Below are 15,449 nucleotides of genomic sequence, written 5' to 3' on the forward strand. Positions count from 1 at the left end.
GAAAGAGGGTGAGTGCTCGCATTTGCTGCCTGTTCCCGAGTCTCGTGTACACGCGCCCTTCGTACTTGCTCAGTGGCCGCTCACACGCGAGGCCAACGCCCAGGCTGAAAGGCGGACTAACCTTTCCATAGGCGGGCGGCTGCCGGCGGACAGGGAGCCGGTGGCGGGTCGCCGCCAGCCCCGTGCTCAGTCCGGCCCACGTGGAGACAGTGCTCACTGCGGGAAGCACGTCCCGGCCCCGCGGTGCCCGTGCGGAGAGTCCCCGTCGCGTTGGGCCTGTCCCGGGTCTCACACGAGAGGTCCGCGGTCCCTCAGGGGTCCTGGTTCTCCCTGACCTTTCGCTGCGGCTGTGAAGGTGCAGGGCGCCAGCCGCGTCCTGCTCTTCTTCCTCCAAGGTGGACGGCGAGGCCCGTGCTCCGTCCCCAGGAACGTGGGTGCTCCTGAGGAGGAAGGGGCGCCCGCCGGGGCTCGGTCGCCTGCTCACAGCCGTGACTCGGAGCTCAGGCCATGCCTGGAGGTCACGCTGGAAGCGGTGCTGGAGCCTGGCCCTCCCAGCCGTGTGCCGGGCAGCCGGCTCCTCGGACGCGGTGCGGCGGCGGGGAGTGCAGGCGGCCGCGCCGAGGTCAGCGGGGTGTGGGTCACAGAGGTCCCCAGGGGCCCAGAGAGGTTGTGCAGCCGGGTGAGCAGGTGACACCCTCACAGTAACGCCGCATTTTCACGCGGGTTCTGACCGGCTTCGCACACGGCCCGTGTGTCCGTGGGAGCTGGGCTCTGCTGGGAAGCGGCGGGTCGGGAAGGGCAGGCCTGCGGGTGAGGCGGGACGTGTGGGACACGTTCCTACAGTCGCTCTGCTTTGTCAGTGGAATCGAGTCAAGGTCATGCGCTGAGAGGATGCAGAGGTGATGGGGCAGGAGAGAGGTGGGGGGGGCCCTCTGGGGGGGGAGTGCTGGGCTACAGCGCAGGAGTGGAGGTGGTGCGGGCTCCGCGGGGCTCACCAGCTGGCTCGCGGTGCTTCCGTGGCCGCGTGCTGGGCTTGGGCCCCGGAGTCAGTTCCGTGCGGCCGGGGCTCTGGGTTAGCAATGGCGCCCGAGAGCGCCTGCCCGGGGCCGGGGTGGGAGCGGAGGTGAGCTTCCTGTGGGGAGTGCCCGCCCAGCGAGGGCTGTGCCCTGGGACCGGAGGGTGGAGGAAAGTGCACGGAGGTGAAGGGTCGCTGCGGGGAGCCGAGGCCCTGGAGGGAGGTGCTGGCACTGAAGTGACTAGGTCTCGAGTCCCACGATGGAAGTGAGCGGTGAGGCGGGAGAGGGAAGGTCCATTGCCTGAGGAGCAGGGCCTGACGGTCGAGATTCGGGAACCACCTGCTCCATGTTGGAGGAAGGGCCGTGAGCCAGACCCTAGAACCTTCCAGGGATGGGACGAGGCTGTGCCACCTGGGGCTTAGGAAACACCGTCGGCAGGAAGGACTCTTCTCCACCCATCGCCACTCCGCTTGCATCCCGGCACGCGTCTAAGATGGGAGTAAGTTCAGGAAATCCAAGTAAGCAACCGTATCCCCCCCCCCCCACCCCCCACCCCGAGGAGCTGGAGAGCAGCCGCTGTGACCTACCGGCTCCGAAAGGACGTCTGGTTTCCAAGGTGCCCTCACATCCCGGGTGTTGCCTAAACTTCCTTAGTTTTTATGCAGCCCAGAGCACGCATGCACACACACACGCACAGATGCACACATAAACGCACAGGCACGCATGCACACACCAGAGATGCACACATAAGTGCACAGACACGTGTGCACACAGACACACATGCACACTTAAACACATAGACGTGTGTGCACACATACATGCATAAACAGACATGTGTGCACACAGATGACACATAAACACACAGACTTGCACACACAGTTATGCACACATAAACACAGAGACACGTGTGTATATGGAAGTTCCACCAAAAAATAAACTGAAAGCACCTGCCCCGCATGCGCCCTTTTCCCTTTGTCTGTGCCTGTTGAGAGAGGTGCTGACGGGCGGGGGCCGTTGCCAGCCCTGATGACCATCTTCCCATCGCCGCCAACAGTCGGGAACGCGGGTTTCCAGCCATTGGCCCCGTCCCGCGGACCTGGTTAGGGTTTTGGAGTTTCACTCTCCCCCCCAGGCTGACTCACCACCAGTCGAGGCCGCTCTGTATCTGGGGGACCGCAGGACGGAAGCATTTGCTGGGCCCGGCATGGGGAGGGACGGTGGCCTCCGCGGCGCGGGGCGCGGCCCGCACAGACCCACGAGTGGCGCCTTGAGGTGGTCCTGTGCCCCTTTCCCGATGAAATGCCTGTCGCGCCACCACCTGCCCGGGCTCGCAGGGAATATGTGTAAACGGGCGGAGGCTTAGCCAGTACCTCGTTACCAAGTCATCGTTTGGGAATGAAGAAAGCCTTGGCCCGTGGGGATAACTCACTAATAAAACACGTTTCCTCGTGGCCACCTCAGCGTGGTTCACTTTGTTACATCGGGAGCCCCTGGGAACCCGCCAGAGGCCCCGAGACCAGTTCAGTGGTGTCGGCGGAGGTGACGGGGGCGTGCCTTGCGGTTCCTGGTCCGCAGGAAGCAGAGTGAACCCTCGCTCCCACCGCGGCGTGCGCTCCGAGCTCGAGCCGCCGCCCCGGGAGGCGGGCGGGTGCAGCCGGCTGGCTGGTGCCCCCCCGGTCGTTTCTGGTTTGCGTTTGCTTTCTCCCCGCCGTCGTGGAGCTGAGTTCTTACCAAAGTCACGGATGCCGATGGCACAGTGACGCAGCCCACAGCATTCCGTCAGGACCTGCCTCTGCTGTGGGCGTGGCTCCCTCGTGACCTCAGCCGCTCGGGGGCCCAGAGAGGGAGGTGGAGTCCGGGCCGAGCTTCACTCTCCCTTCTCTCTCGTTACCCTTTGGTGTGCATTTGCTCTGCATCTCCTGGTATTTTCCAGAAACGCCACTATTTCAATCGCCCCTCCGATGTTTACTTCGCATAATGAAGGCGGTCCTGTAAGGTAGCTGCGCGTTTCTCAGATGCACCGGACAGGTTGGGGACCCTTCGCTCGACATGTGGGGTTAACGGGTAGAGGAGCCGGAGGTTTAAAGCAACTGCAGGCCCGTGTCCACCAGGGAACAGGTGCCCGTCGAGCGTTTAGTGATCAGTATCTGGGCTCTTTGGGGACAGAATCCCTGTCATGCGCGTTGCTTCCCCGGAGAACCCGGCACCTGCATCGGACACCTTGGGGTGCTAGCAGATACCAAAGCTGATGGATCTGTATTGGTTATGGGTTTGTATTAGGATGCAAAGGAGTTTAATGGATTTTGATGCAAACATTTAACCTTCACGTATGTTCCACTGTGTCCTAGGTGCGTGCCCCAGCTCGTCCCGATGGACCACCCCACATCTTTTCTGGACGTGCCAGAGCTGGAGCTAACACTTGAGTGGCTCCGTAAACACTGCATGGGCTCCCTGTTCTACCTGAGGTTTCACATGGGTGGGAGCCTCTTTCACGTCCCGCGTGGTTCAGGGTTCCGGTTCCGGTTCGGGTTCTGGAGAAGGCCGCACACAAGTGAAAGAGACTAGAAAAGTATTAATTTGGGGACATTGGGGGCCAGGCGGGAGGACTACGCCTTGTTTGGCCTCGCCATCCCTTTTGTTCAGGTTTGGGATACACCCATGGCCCTTAGACCAGTAATTCCAGTACCAGGCAGACTATCTGATCAGTGAGGATTTACATGGTTATGTGGTGGGGAAGCTGCCTCAGTTACCATTGTCTCAATTGGATAGGGAGTGGGTGGCTCTGGCCTTTCAGAGCTTCAAGGTTGACCAGCCTTCCGGGTTCCTTGTCCACACCTCTCTGCTAGTGAGACAGTGATCGGTCTCCGGCACACACGGTCCTAGACAAGCAGTCGGTGGGCAAAAGAGCTCAAAAAATCAGCAAGAGGAATGGTGCCTAGAGCTTGTTGTGAATGAAGTCCGATTGTGAACAAAGCGGAACCGTGTCCTTCGTAAAACCGTCAGAGAAGGAAAACGCTGCCCGTTGAGGTGGTGCAGTGCGCCTGGTGGTCTCCCAGCAGCACCGAGCCTTGTGTGTAACAGCGCGGTACATCCACTCCCAAGCGCGGCCGAGTCAGGCGCGCGCCGTGCCCGGGACGTGGACCTGCCGGCCCCGGGGACTTTGCTCACATAAGAGCTCGATGACTCTTTGCTGGCTGTTTCCGAGGACTCGGGTTCGTACCGTTACTACATTCACCTCCAGAGGGCCAATGCCAGGGCTGGCCGGCTCCCACTTACACCCGCAGAAGCGTTAGTGCAACCGTATCAGCTCCTCCGAGTTAAGTACTGTGTTTGGCAAAGAAGACAAACAAATCACTATTTTTGAGCCAAATATAAAGTCAGGGGAAAACCATTCCGCGTAAGCCGTGCAATGACTGCAAACAGGGAATTTGCCACAAAGCAACTTGTACCCGTGCCTGGCTCTCTACGCGCGTGACAGGACGGCCAGCAGATGTCTGACTCATCGGGTTCATCGGCGGCGGCCACGCGTTTTCCAGAGTGCTGTGGCGAGTCACCGAGTCTTTAGGAACCTGGGTCGGTGGGAGGGAGCCAGACATTACAGTCCAATCAGAGATTATAACATACATTTAAGCTGAAAAAAGAATGCAAGACCCATTAGCAACATAGTATAGGCTCAGTGTCCCTTCAGTACAAGATGGGCTTTGCAAGGCTGTGTGAGCTGAGAAACTGTCCGTTAGCTCTTTTGTCATGTTTTGTGAAAAGGACACTTCTCCCCAGGTGTCACAGAGGGTTATGTAAAGCTGTCCGGGCTGCCGTTTTATTTCTGGTTGGCACTATGAGTGATGCGGAGCCACGCCCTCTCGCTCTCTCTCTCTCTCTCTCTCTCTCTCTCTCCAGTGTGAAAGGATTTGGGTATCTTAGTTTTTTAAAGAAAAGTTTGTTTACATGCTGTTGCTGAATCCACCTTTCTGATGACTGTGCATTTACTTCTTTGCCTCTGGATCAAACCACCGAACGTGGTCTCTGAACTTAGCAGCTTCCAGCTGATGCTCAGAGAGTGACCCTGGGCTGGGGATCAGCGGCCCCCCCCCTGAGGCCATCTCTTCTCTTGCAGAATGGACTCAACGCCCTCCACCTGGCGGCCAAGGAGGGGCACGTGGGGCTGGTGCAGGAGCTGCTGGGCAGAGGGTCGGCCGTGGACTCTGCCACCAAGGTAGGCACCCTGCTGGGGAGCGGCGGGTGGCAGGCCCCTTCCCCGGCACACACCGCAGGGCTGCTGGGACCGGGATTCTGAACCGGCAGAGCTGCAGCCAGCCCCTTCCCGGGCGGCTCAGCAGTTTGGGTGATGGCATTGGGGAGTGTCAGGCCGGACGCGGAACCCCGTGGCCCTGGTTTCCACCAGCTCAGCTTTTCCCTTTGCCTCACAGAGAGACGAGATGCAGATAATTCTCTGGAGAAACAGAAGCACTATTTCCCCAAGGTTAATTCATTTAAAATATAAATTGATGTGGTCAACATCTCAGTGAAAATGAACAAGTAGTTTTCACGCTTTAATGACATTGTTCTATTTTTAATGTATCCATTTAACTGGTGAGAGCGTCTGCAGAGTGCTTTATGCTCTAATGGAAAAGAGCTTGGGGCCATGGACTGAGTTGTCACGGTAACACTAGGTCTTGGCCCGGGTGTAAGGGGAGTGGACGCGCTCACGGGCGTGTGCAGAGGCTGGGACTAGGGATGTGCCTCCTTGCTGACTGCCTTTGCCGGGACATTGTGAGCCTGGCCACCGGGGAGTCATTTCAGAAACAACAGTTATTTTTTTTATTTATTTTTTTTATATTTTATTGATTTTTTACAGAGAGGAAGAGAGAGGGATAGAGAGTTAGAAACATTGATGAGAGAGAAACATCAATCAGCTGCCTCCTGCACACCCCCCACTGGGGATGTGCCCGCAACCAAGGTACATGCCCCCGACTGGAATCGAACCCAGGACCTTTCAGTCCGCAGGCCGACACTCTATCCACTGAGCCAAACCAGTTTCGGCAACAGTTATTTTTAACAATGTCACCAGTGGTGACCCATCTTTGCCTTTAGAAGGTGGAATTTTAATTTGGCAGAAAACAGTAGCCAGTGAGAATTAAGCGTGCTGCTCGGCTAGAGTGTGAGCACAATGGTTGTGGGAGAAGCAGAGAGAGGTTGGGGGTCAGGTTAGGGTAGGGGGAGGGGTAAGGGAGGGTTAGGGTAGGGGGAGGGGGAGGAGGAGGGTTAAGGGAGGTGGAGGCGGAGGAGGAGGGTTAAGGTAGGGGGAGTGGTAGGAGGAGGGGGAGGGGAAGGGTTAAGGTAGGGGCAGGGTTAGGGTAGGGGTAGGGGTAAGGGGAGGGTTAAGGGAGGTGGAGGGGGAGGAGGAGGGTTAAGGTAGGGGTAGTGGTAGGAGTAGGGGAGGGGAAGGGTTGGGGAAGAGGGGGAGGGGAGGGGGAGGGTAGTGGGAGGAAGACGTGGAGTGTTAGGGTCTGAGATGGGGGAGTGGTGTGGGGATAGGGCTGTGGGAGGGGCAAGGTCAGGGTTAGGCACTCAGGCCTCCATCCGGGGAGTTAGTTTGGACTGTCAGTGCCTCATGCGTTTGTGTAAAAAATGCAGACGGGCCCAGCTCACAGCCTGGTGTATGGAATTCCAGTGGAAATTTAAAGACAAAAGACTCCCTGGCGATTCCAAAGGAGTCAAAATGTAGTTCCACTTTGGGGCCTAAAGTTTAGGCAATCCCTTTCTTACTTTGGACACAAAGAGAAAATTAGCATTTTTATTAACCTTTCTCGGGACCACGTCAAATACTTGCTAAACACACATGTAAAGGCCGTCATTGTGGATGTCTCTACAATTACTTACTTCTCCTGCGTTGCCCATGTCAGTGTAACATATTCGTTAAACCAGCCACTCCTTGGTTGCGTATGTGTTTATTATCAGTTTCTTTCTTCCCTTCCTTTATTGATATTTTAAAATAAAGGTTCCCTTTTAACTCTCGAGTGCAATCGCAGAGTTTTAGACCCAGAGCAAGCTCTCCCGGAAAGGCCCTCATTTAACAAGGCGGCAGCCGAGCCTCGCAGCACTGCGGACAATCAGCACGCCTGTCCCGCTCTCGGCCGGCCGGGCTGAGGACAGAAGGGAGATGACCCTCCCGAGGCCGGCCACGTCTGAGGGTGCAGGTCCAGCCACCAGGGACAGGCAGCAACACGGGACAGCGTCACACTTTGATTTCTACCGCCGCTGGATGCGGTAACCTTTTCTGTTTTGTTTCTTCGAACAGAAGGGAAACACGGCTCTCCACATCGCCTCGCTGGCGGGACAGGCGGAGGTCGTCAAAGTGCTGGTCAAGGAAGGAGCCAACATCAACGCGCAGTCCCAGGTACCGACGCCTCCTCGCCGACGGGAAGGGATGCGGGTTAGAGACGCTCCGTGACATCGGCCGAACGCCGTTAGCCAGCTGTTGGGTAGAAAAATTGACTATAAATACTTCAGTTATTTGTTTTGGCCAAATATATTTTTAAAATTATCTACTGAGAGACACTTGGGCTGTTTCCAAATCTTAGCTATTGTAAATTGCACTGCTATGAACATAGGGGTGCATATCTCCTCTCTAATTGGTGTTTCTGGTTTCTTGGGATATATTCCTAGAAGTGGGATTACTGGGTCAAATGGGAGTTCCATTTTTAGTTTTTTGAGGAAACTCCATACTGTTCTCCACAGTGGCTGCACCAGTCTGCATTCCCATCAGCAGTGCACGAGGGTTCCTTTTATTCCACATCCTCTCCACACTTGTCATTTGTTGATTTGTTGATGGTAGCCATTCTGACAGGAGTGAGGCGGGACCTCATTGTTCGGCCAAATAATTTATTCACCCAGCTGTGACATTCCTTTCTCTCTTCTTTGTGGATGTAGCATGAGCTCCCTGTTAGCATAACCAGGGCATTATACAGAAGATAAAGTGTTTTTCCACCGAGTGGCAGTGACGCCTGTGAAATACGATCTTTTTATGCGAGTTCTGTGTTGCTCTAGAAGAGTATTTTCTCTCCTTTATTACAAAAATCTCAGAGGATGAACATCCCGGCGCTGCGTCCGAGGCCGTTTGGTGCTGTCACCGAAGTGTGGCCTCAGGAAACCCCCAGGGAGACAGGGACGCGGGAACCCAGCCTGCTGACCCCGCAGGGACCCTCGCCTTGGACAGGAAGTGCATGTTCTCAGAAGGAAATGAAGAAAATCTGAAAAGAATAATCAAAACATATCGCACGATAAGCCTTGCTCCTGTGTGCATATGCTCCGGGGAAGGGGAGGACACGCTGCTCTGCCCACAGCTCTCTCCTGGAGGCGGATGTGTTTATGTAGAACCTGAGGGACACGGCGTGATCGCCACGGCCCCCCTCCTCTCTGTTCTTGAAGAGTTTAGCCCTGGTCACACGGCCGCCCACGGGCTGTTGGCACAGCCGCCAGCCCCTCCCATCCGTCCTGTGGCCCAGCTGGCGGGTCCCTGTGAGGCCCCCGCACAGGGTGTTGGGCGCCTGTGCTGTGCATTCATGGCCGTGTGGGCGCTACCCGGCGCCAGTTCTGGTCCGTAAATACTCGCAGGCAGAAGTTGGGATGGGCCCTATTTCCTTCGGCGTGGGTTACGGGGAGCAATCTGTTGAGATCATGACAACCAGACATTATCTGTCTTGCCTTTGTGATATCAAATTATTTTAAATAACCCCATTCCCCCCGCAGCCCCGTCTTTTAGTTCAATACACGTCAGTGTTTTCACGTTTATGGAGAACATGGCTCGCTCTGAAACCCGTATTAGACGGAAAAGCGTGTTAAATGGTGCCGTGTGCCAGGGCCGTGGGCTCTGCAGGCGGTGCGCCTGGGCTGGAGGCCTGGGCCGTGACTCCTGCCCCAGGAGGGCCACCAGCGTTCCCCTGGCAACGCGAGCCTCTGGCCTCGGAGCCCGGGTCTCCCACCCGAGCAGCGTGACTCCTGTGGCGGCACCCCGTCACTGGGCCGCCTGGTTCCTGCTCCGGGCCGGGCGGGCCTGAGACGCCGGCCCGGGGGCCACCGCGGAGAAGCTGCTCAGGAGGCTGCGAGGGAAAACGGCGTAAGGCTCACCGGGCACAGACGCGACGGCTGCAGGCCTGGGAGTGTGTGCTCACGCCGCGTGGGCGTGGACGCCGTGGCCCGGGTTCTGGGCGGCAGTTCCCGGGCGTTAGTGCTGTAACATCCACACGAAGGGCTGCTGACTTCTCACAAAATGCCTGTCGAACGTGGCGACTCCACAGATGGCCGTTAAGAGATGAAGAGTCTTTCCTTGTCCTGGGTCCAGTGTGCTCAGTTGGAGACCGTGCTGTAGGGAATCCTGACACATGGCTTCAGACTGAGTTTGTATTGGGGTAACGCTTTAGAGTGAGAGAAGTTAACAATTAAAATGTGGGACGGTTTCCTGAATGCCCGAGTCACTGGCGCAGCCTGGCGTCAGTTGCTGTATCGAAAACCCGCTTTTTTTTCCCTGAAATCCTTTTCCCGCTTTGATATTTCAGTCCTGGACATTTTATTCCAAAATCCTTTCCTATCTACATAATGAAAGCCTAAGCGACCAAACGACCCGTCGACCAGTCACTATGACACGCACTGACCACCAGGGGGCAGACACTCAATGCAGGAGCTGCCCCCTGGTGGTCAGTGCGCTCCCACAGTCCCTCCCCGCAGCTGGCCAGCCCCTATCAGCTCGATCGCCAGCCAGGCCAAGGGACCCCACCTGTGCACGAATTCATGCACCGGGCCTCTAGTTTCTAATATAAACATGAGGAGGCTGCTTTTATTAACTTTCAGGTTGTCAGGCCATGGCCATTCAGCCCATTGCAAGGTTACACGGCATTGATTTCACTCCCAGGTGTCTGGGGGCAGGGACCTGTGGACCCAAAGGCTTCCTGGGTCTGCTCTTTGCTGCCCTCTCCTGGCCACGAGGAGTGTGAGCTGGCCATGCAGCAGGGAGTGTAGGCAGCTGGCCCTGGGCCTGCCCCACGGATCGCTCCCACATGCCCACAGTGCCAGCCTTGGCTCTCGACACAAAACTCACAATAGAACGTTTCTGACACATGCACACACACGCACACACACACATACACACATACATACATACACACATGCACACACATACACACACACACGCACATACACACATGCACACTCACACATACGCACATGCACGCACACACAGAGTGTAAATGGGACTCATGTTCAGATTCCTAAAAAAGGTTTTATTTTAGGCTTTCCCCTCTGAATGGACACATGTGGAGTTGCCCTCAATCAGGGCTTGTCCAGTTCAGTTGGGAAGCTGCTGCTGCTCGGCGTCTCTGAAGCGCAGATGGAACACGCACCTGCGTTGGACCAGGGGTGAGAGAGGGCCGGCGCGCCTGCTGTCCGCGGACGGGAAGTCAGCCTGCCGGTGAGCGCAGGCCTGCAGGCGCCGCGCCCCGCCCCGCTCCCGGGAAACGGGATCTTTCTCCAGGTCTGCGTCTCCGATGAGCTTGGAGAAATGAGGAGAATCCATGCATTTAAACTCTGGCATAGAATGGAATTCTTTCTCCTATCCCAGAATTCCAGTAGTAAGATCACTGTAAACACACAGGCACGTATCTGAAAAGCATGATTCCATTTCCATTTGCGATAATAGAAAGCCGCTTTTCAATCCTGAGTGATAACCGGTGCCCCATGCCGTCTGGGGACATGCCTGGGGCAGGTGGTGGGAGGCGGGGCACTGCTCCTCCTTTTGTCCTGAAACGGGAGGGAGTTAAGGCTGACATCCTCAAAGCTGGATCCTGGTTTATCCCCCTTTTTAAAGTCTTTTTTTTTTATTGATTTCAGAGAGGAAAGGAGAGGGGGATAGAAACATCAGTGATGAGAGAGTATCATTGATCAGCTGCCTCCTGCAGGCCCCACCCTGGGGGTCGAACCGTGACCTCGTGGTTCATAGGTCAATGCTCAACCCCTGAGCCAGGCCGGCCGCGCCACCCCCTTTCTTACTCCCTTCACAAGGCCATTCAAGTCTCGCAGGACCGAGGTGAAGGCGCTGGGTCTGAGTCAGGCGGCCCGGGGAGGAGTGCAGATGCTCACAGCCTCTGTGGAGGCCCTTGCTTTCCTCTGTCTGAGCCGCACCCGAGGCTGGGCCGCTGGGCAGGGGCAGCAGCCCCGGAGGTCTGCCTCTGACCTCACGCCTCACGGCAGGGGTCACCCCTGAGAAGACCTCCCACAGGGCTCCTCCGGGCAAAGGTCGCCAACAAAACAAAACGTGCAAACAGGACACCAAGTCCAACCCGTGATAGGAAACCACTGGGAGCACGGCGCCTCCCCCCCCCCCCCGGGTGCCTGGGTGTCAGGGTTCGTGCTAACCTTCGCACAGGTGCCAGGTCGGGCAGAGGCACCTGAGGGGTGATCTCTCTCTCTCTCTCTCCTCATATATAATTTACCAAATTTATTTTTCCAGCTTTATTGAGAAATAATTGACAAAAAAGTGTATGATATTTAACGTAACAAACGACCTGGTACCGGTTGCATCCTGCACGGATTCCCCGTCGGTGAACTCCCTTCCATCACTCCCGTCCTTTCCTCTGTGAGAACATGGACGTTCTGGGCTCTCAGCTGTCCCACACCCAGCACAGCATCAGCAGTGGCACTCGCTGCTGGACCTCAGACCCAGGCCTTCCTCATCTCCCCGCTGGGAGTCCACCTGTTCACCAGCCTCCCCTTGTCCCCCGCCCCCAACCCCCACCGGAGCCCCCGGTCTGCTCTCCGTGCCTATGAGTTCAGATCGTCCATTGGTTAGACCCTCAGACGCCTGGTGTCATGCAGCGTCGGCCTCCTTGTCTGGCTGTCACGTGGCCTTGCGTCCTCCCTGTTCTCTCCTCACATCCGTGCCCGGATGTCCCTGTCGGTACAACAGGAGTCACCATGGCCCATCGACCTTAGGGTGACTGTGGGGATTGAAGGAGGCCACGCACTGTGCGAGGCCGGGCCGGCAACCTCAGCAGACAAGCCTCCTGCGGTGCCATGTCTGATGGCAGCGCCGAGCGATCTCGTTTCGCACGTGAGGGTGTTTGCGGCTGGACAGCCTGGCTCCGTCCTGCGTGACTCAGTGAGCACTGACCTGCCACAACCAGAGACGCAGGGGTTCTGTCCAGTGCGGGGACAACGCCCCGAGCACAGACGAGGCGCGATGCCCTTGCCGTTAGACCTGTTAATACCTCATCGTTTGAAAGTACAGGAATCCGACTCGCGGCCACAGCCACAGCTGTCCGTGGTGCTGGCGGGCCTGACGTTCACACAGGATGGCAGCGCCCGGTGCCTTAGGAAGACTGTTCAGGCTGAGGGATGGGGTGCGCCGGGGTAACTTGAAACATGGAAAATCGGTCACCGGGACTGACGGTGGGGGTTACGGTAAACGCAGGGAACACAGTTTCCCGTGGTGTTTCTGACGGCCGCCACACCCAGCCGTGACAGAATACCGTCCAGTTTGCTGCTGGAGCACAGGGACGCGCGTGGCGGGCAGGGCCCAAGGCTCAGAATCAGTTCCACGTGGGTCCAGCCACAGCGCCACATTCCATGGTGTGAGACTTACGTGGCCTCCTCATCCTCGAGGCGTATAGAGACCCACGCTCTCCCACCGGGCTCTGCGGGTCAAACAGCAGTGGAGAGGGTGTTCCTTCTCTCTCCTGTGCCTGCATCCCTCAGCCCACGTGAGGAGAAGCTGGAAGAATTCTCGTGTCCAAGAGAATGCGGGGACCTTGCCCTCCAGCTGCCACGCCAGCCGCTGCCACGCATCAGAGCCCTGCCCATCCTGGGGGGCTTCAGAGGACGCAGAGGCTCAGGGTTGGCGCCCAGGTCAGAGCCGGTGTCTGAGGATCGCGCCGGTCTGCTCAGCGGCCGGCTGACGGAGAGCGAATGGAACAAGAGGACCTGGCACACGCTCAGAAGTCCCAGCTCCTAGAGAGTTAGAACGTGAATCACTTGGACGCCGTCAGTAACCTGGTCCTGCTGACAGGGAAGGAGCCAGGGGAGCCTAGAGAAATGGGCCATTTACACGGCTCTGCCAGGCAACGCAGCTACCCCTCTCCAAGGCCGTTCTGCCGATCCTGGGGCAGAGGCCTGGACCACACACACAGCCCAGTGACGTCAGGTGACGTGGGAAGATGCTCACCTGTCAGTCACACCCGGGAGTGAGTCAGTGGCCAGAAGAGGCGTGGCCACTGTAAGGCCTGGAAATCTGAGATGCTTCACTCCTGAATGAAGGGGCCTCCCCCCCCGCTCTTGAGCTTTGGCCCTCTTGCCCCCTTGGGACTCCTGTTGGGGACGTGCTCCCTGCACCATGTGGGCGCCACACCAGGGAACGGACGCTCTGCACACGGGCCCTGCTCTCAGCTCGGCCAGAGCCCGTGCACATCCCCCGGGACGGGGTTGAGGCTCCTGGGACTGTGGAACATATAATTCCACGCAAACAAAAAGCATTCATTCTCCCGTGCGCATCTTAGAAAATTCCTCTTCTGAAGATATCACAAGAAACCCCTCCCACTAGTGACAGAGAAATGCCACCCACCTAATCCTTGGGTAACAATCTTAATGTCATTTAATGGTGTAGCTATGATCCTTTAGAGGGAACCTTTGGAAAGAACAGGGTGGTGAAAATAAGCCAGAGTGTCATAACCTGGTAAAGAATCGCCCAATCCCATCCTCGGGGCGTCGCGGCATCTTCCTCAGTGAAAGGCCTCCTCACCGCCAGGCGCGTGTGTCGTTGCAGCTGGGCACCAAGCCCCGCCCGGCCGCGCAGGCTTGGTCTCTGGGACTGTAATTGGTGCCGCTGGACCTGCGCATCCTTGGCAGCTGTGCACTTAGGAGCTCTTTAGGGCGGCAACGTGAATCTTCCTGACCTTAGGCTGGAGGTCATTGTGGGAGCTTCCCGAGCTTGTCTCTCAGAAGGCGAGTGCAGAGGAGGAGGGTCGTGGTCCCTGGGTGGGTCGTGGGTCCCATGAGGCAGCAATGCCCACGAGTGCACTGGACCCACCAGCCCACAGTGCCCACCAGCCCGCAGTGCCCACCAGCCCACAGTGCCCACCAGCCCGCAGTGCCCACCAGCCCACAGTGCCCACCAGCCCACAGTGCCCACCAGCCCGCAGTGCCCACCAGCCCGCAGTGCCCACCAGCCCGCAGTGCCCACCAGCCCGCAGTGCCCACCAGCCCACTGTGCCCACCAGCCCGCAGTGCCCACCAGCCCGCAGTGCCCACCAGCCCGCTCAGCCCACCAGCCCGCTGAGCAGTTCTGCTCGGGGAAAACCTGAACCTGATACTGACCTGCTTGCAAGAACCAGGCCTCTCAAGAGGGACTTCTCCTTCTGCGAGGTTCAGACCCGGGCGCTGCCAGCATCCCCTTCCTGTTGGAACTGGTGCCACTGGTCCTGTGGGGCCAGGAGCAGGTGGAAACGGTGTTGCCGAGATTTGTGCTGTGTTTTAAACTCCTACACTGAGGTTGCTTCATCTAAGGAAATACACACGAGGACCCACTTCACCACCTCTTCTGACCAATCGCAAATGCAACCAAGACGGGTAATGGGAAGTGAGCCCCACCGATCTGTGCAGTTGCCGACGGCACGTCTTAGCTGGGTGCTCACATGTTGTCCATGAATTGCAGCTTTCGATGCTCTCTGTTTTGGCAAAAGGTCTTTGAATTATTTTAAAAACATGTTTAGCCCTGAAAAAAATGTTTTCAAGATGCTTTCTAGCGCCTGGCTGGTGTTGCTCAGCGGCTAAGCGTTGACCTATGAACCAGGAGGTCACGGTTTGATTCCTGGTCAGGACACATGCCTAGGTTGGGGGCTCAATTATTTCTCATCATTGATGTTTCTCTCTCCCTCTCCTTCTCTCTCTCAAATCAATTTAAATACACACACACACACATACACACACACACACACACACACACACACACACACACACTAGAGACCCGTTGCACGAATTTGTGCGCCAATGGGGTCCCTTGGCCTGGCTTGCGGGATTGAGCAAAACCAGCTCTCTGACATCCCTCAAGGAGTCCAAGGTTGCAAGAGGGCACAGGCCAGGCCAAGGGACCCCACTGGTGCACAATTGGGACCGGGGAGCAACATGGGAGGTTGGCCAGCCGTGGAGGGACTGTGGGAGGGCTCCAGGGTGTTTCCGGCCCATCTTGCTCAGTCCCGATCGTCCAGACCCCAGCAGCAAGCTAACCTGCTGGTCGGAGAGTCTGCCCCTGGTGGTCAGTGCACGTCATAGTGAGCGGATGAGCGGTCTTAGCATATCATTAGCATATTACGCTTTGATTGGTTGAATGGCCAACCAGTCGACTGGACACTTAGCATATTAGGCTTTTATTATATAGGATATGTATTTTAT

At 57.2% G+C, this 15,449-nt stretch overlaps 1 protein-coding gene across 2 annotated transcripts in view; it reads left to right on the forward strand.

Annotated features, from left to right (window-relative positions):
- The window catches only part of ANK2 (ankyrin 2), a 139,993-nt gene that overhangs the window by 11,549 nt on the left and 112,995 nt on the right, over window positions 1-15,449 (forward strand). For both annotated transcript variants that reach the window (XM_054717076.1, XM_054717075.1), the window contains exons 3-4: window positions 5,131-5,229; window positions 7,315-7,413. In XM_054717076.1, the coding sequence (XP_054573051.1) occupies window positions 5,131-5,229; window positions 7,315-7,413 (198 nt within the window). The remainder of the gene's footprint in view (window positions 1-5,130; window positions 5,230-7,314; window positions 7,414-15,449) is intronic.

Source organism: Eptesicus fuscus, chromosome 6 (genome assembly GCF_027574615.1).
Source record: "Eptesicus fuscus isolate TK198812 chromosome 6, DD_ASM_mEF_20220401, whole genome shotgun sequence".
Classification (NCBI taxonomy): domain Eukaryota; kingdom Metazoa; phylum Chordata; class Mammalia; order Chiroptera; family Vespertilionidae; genus Eptesicus; species Eptesicus fuscus.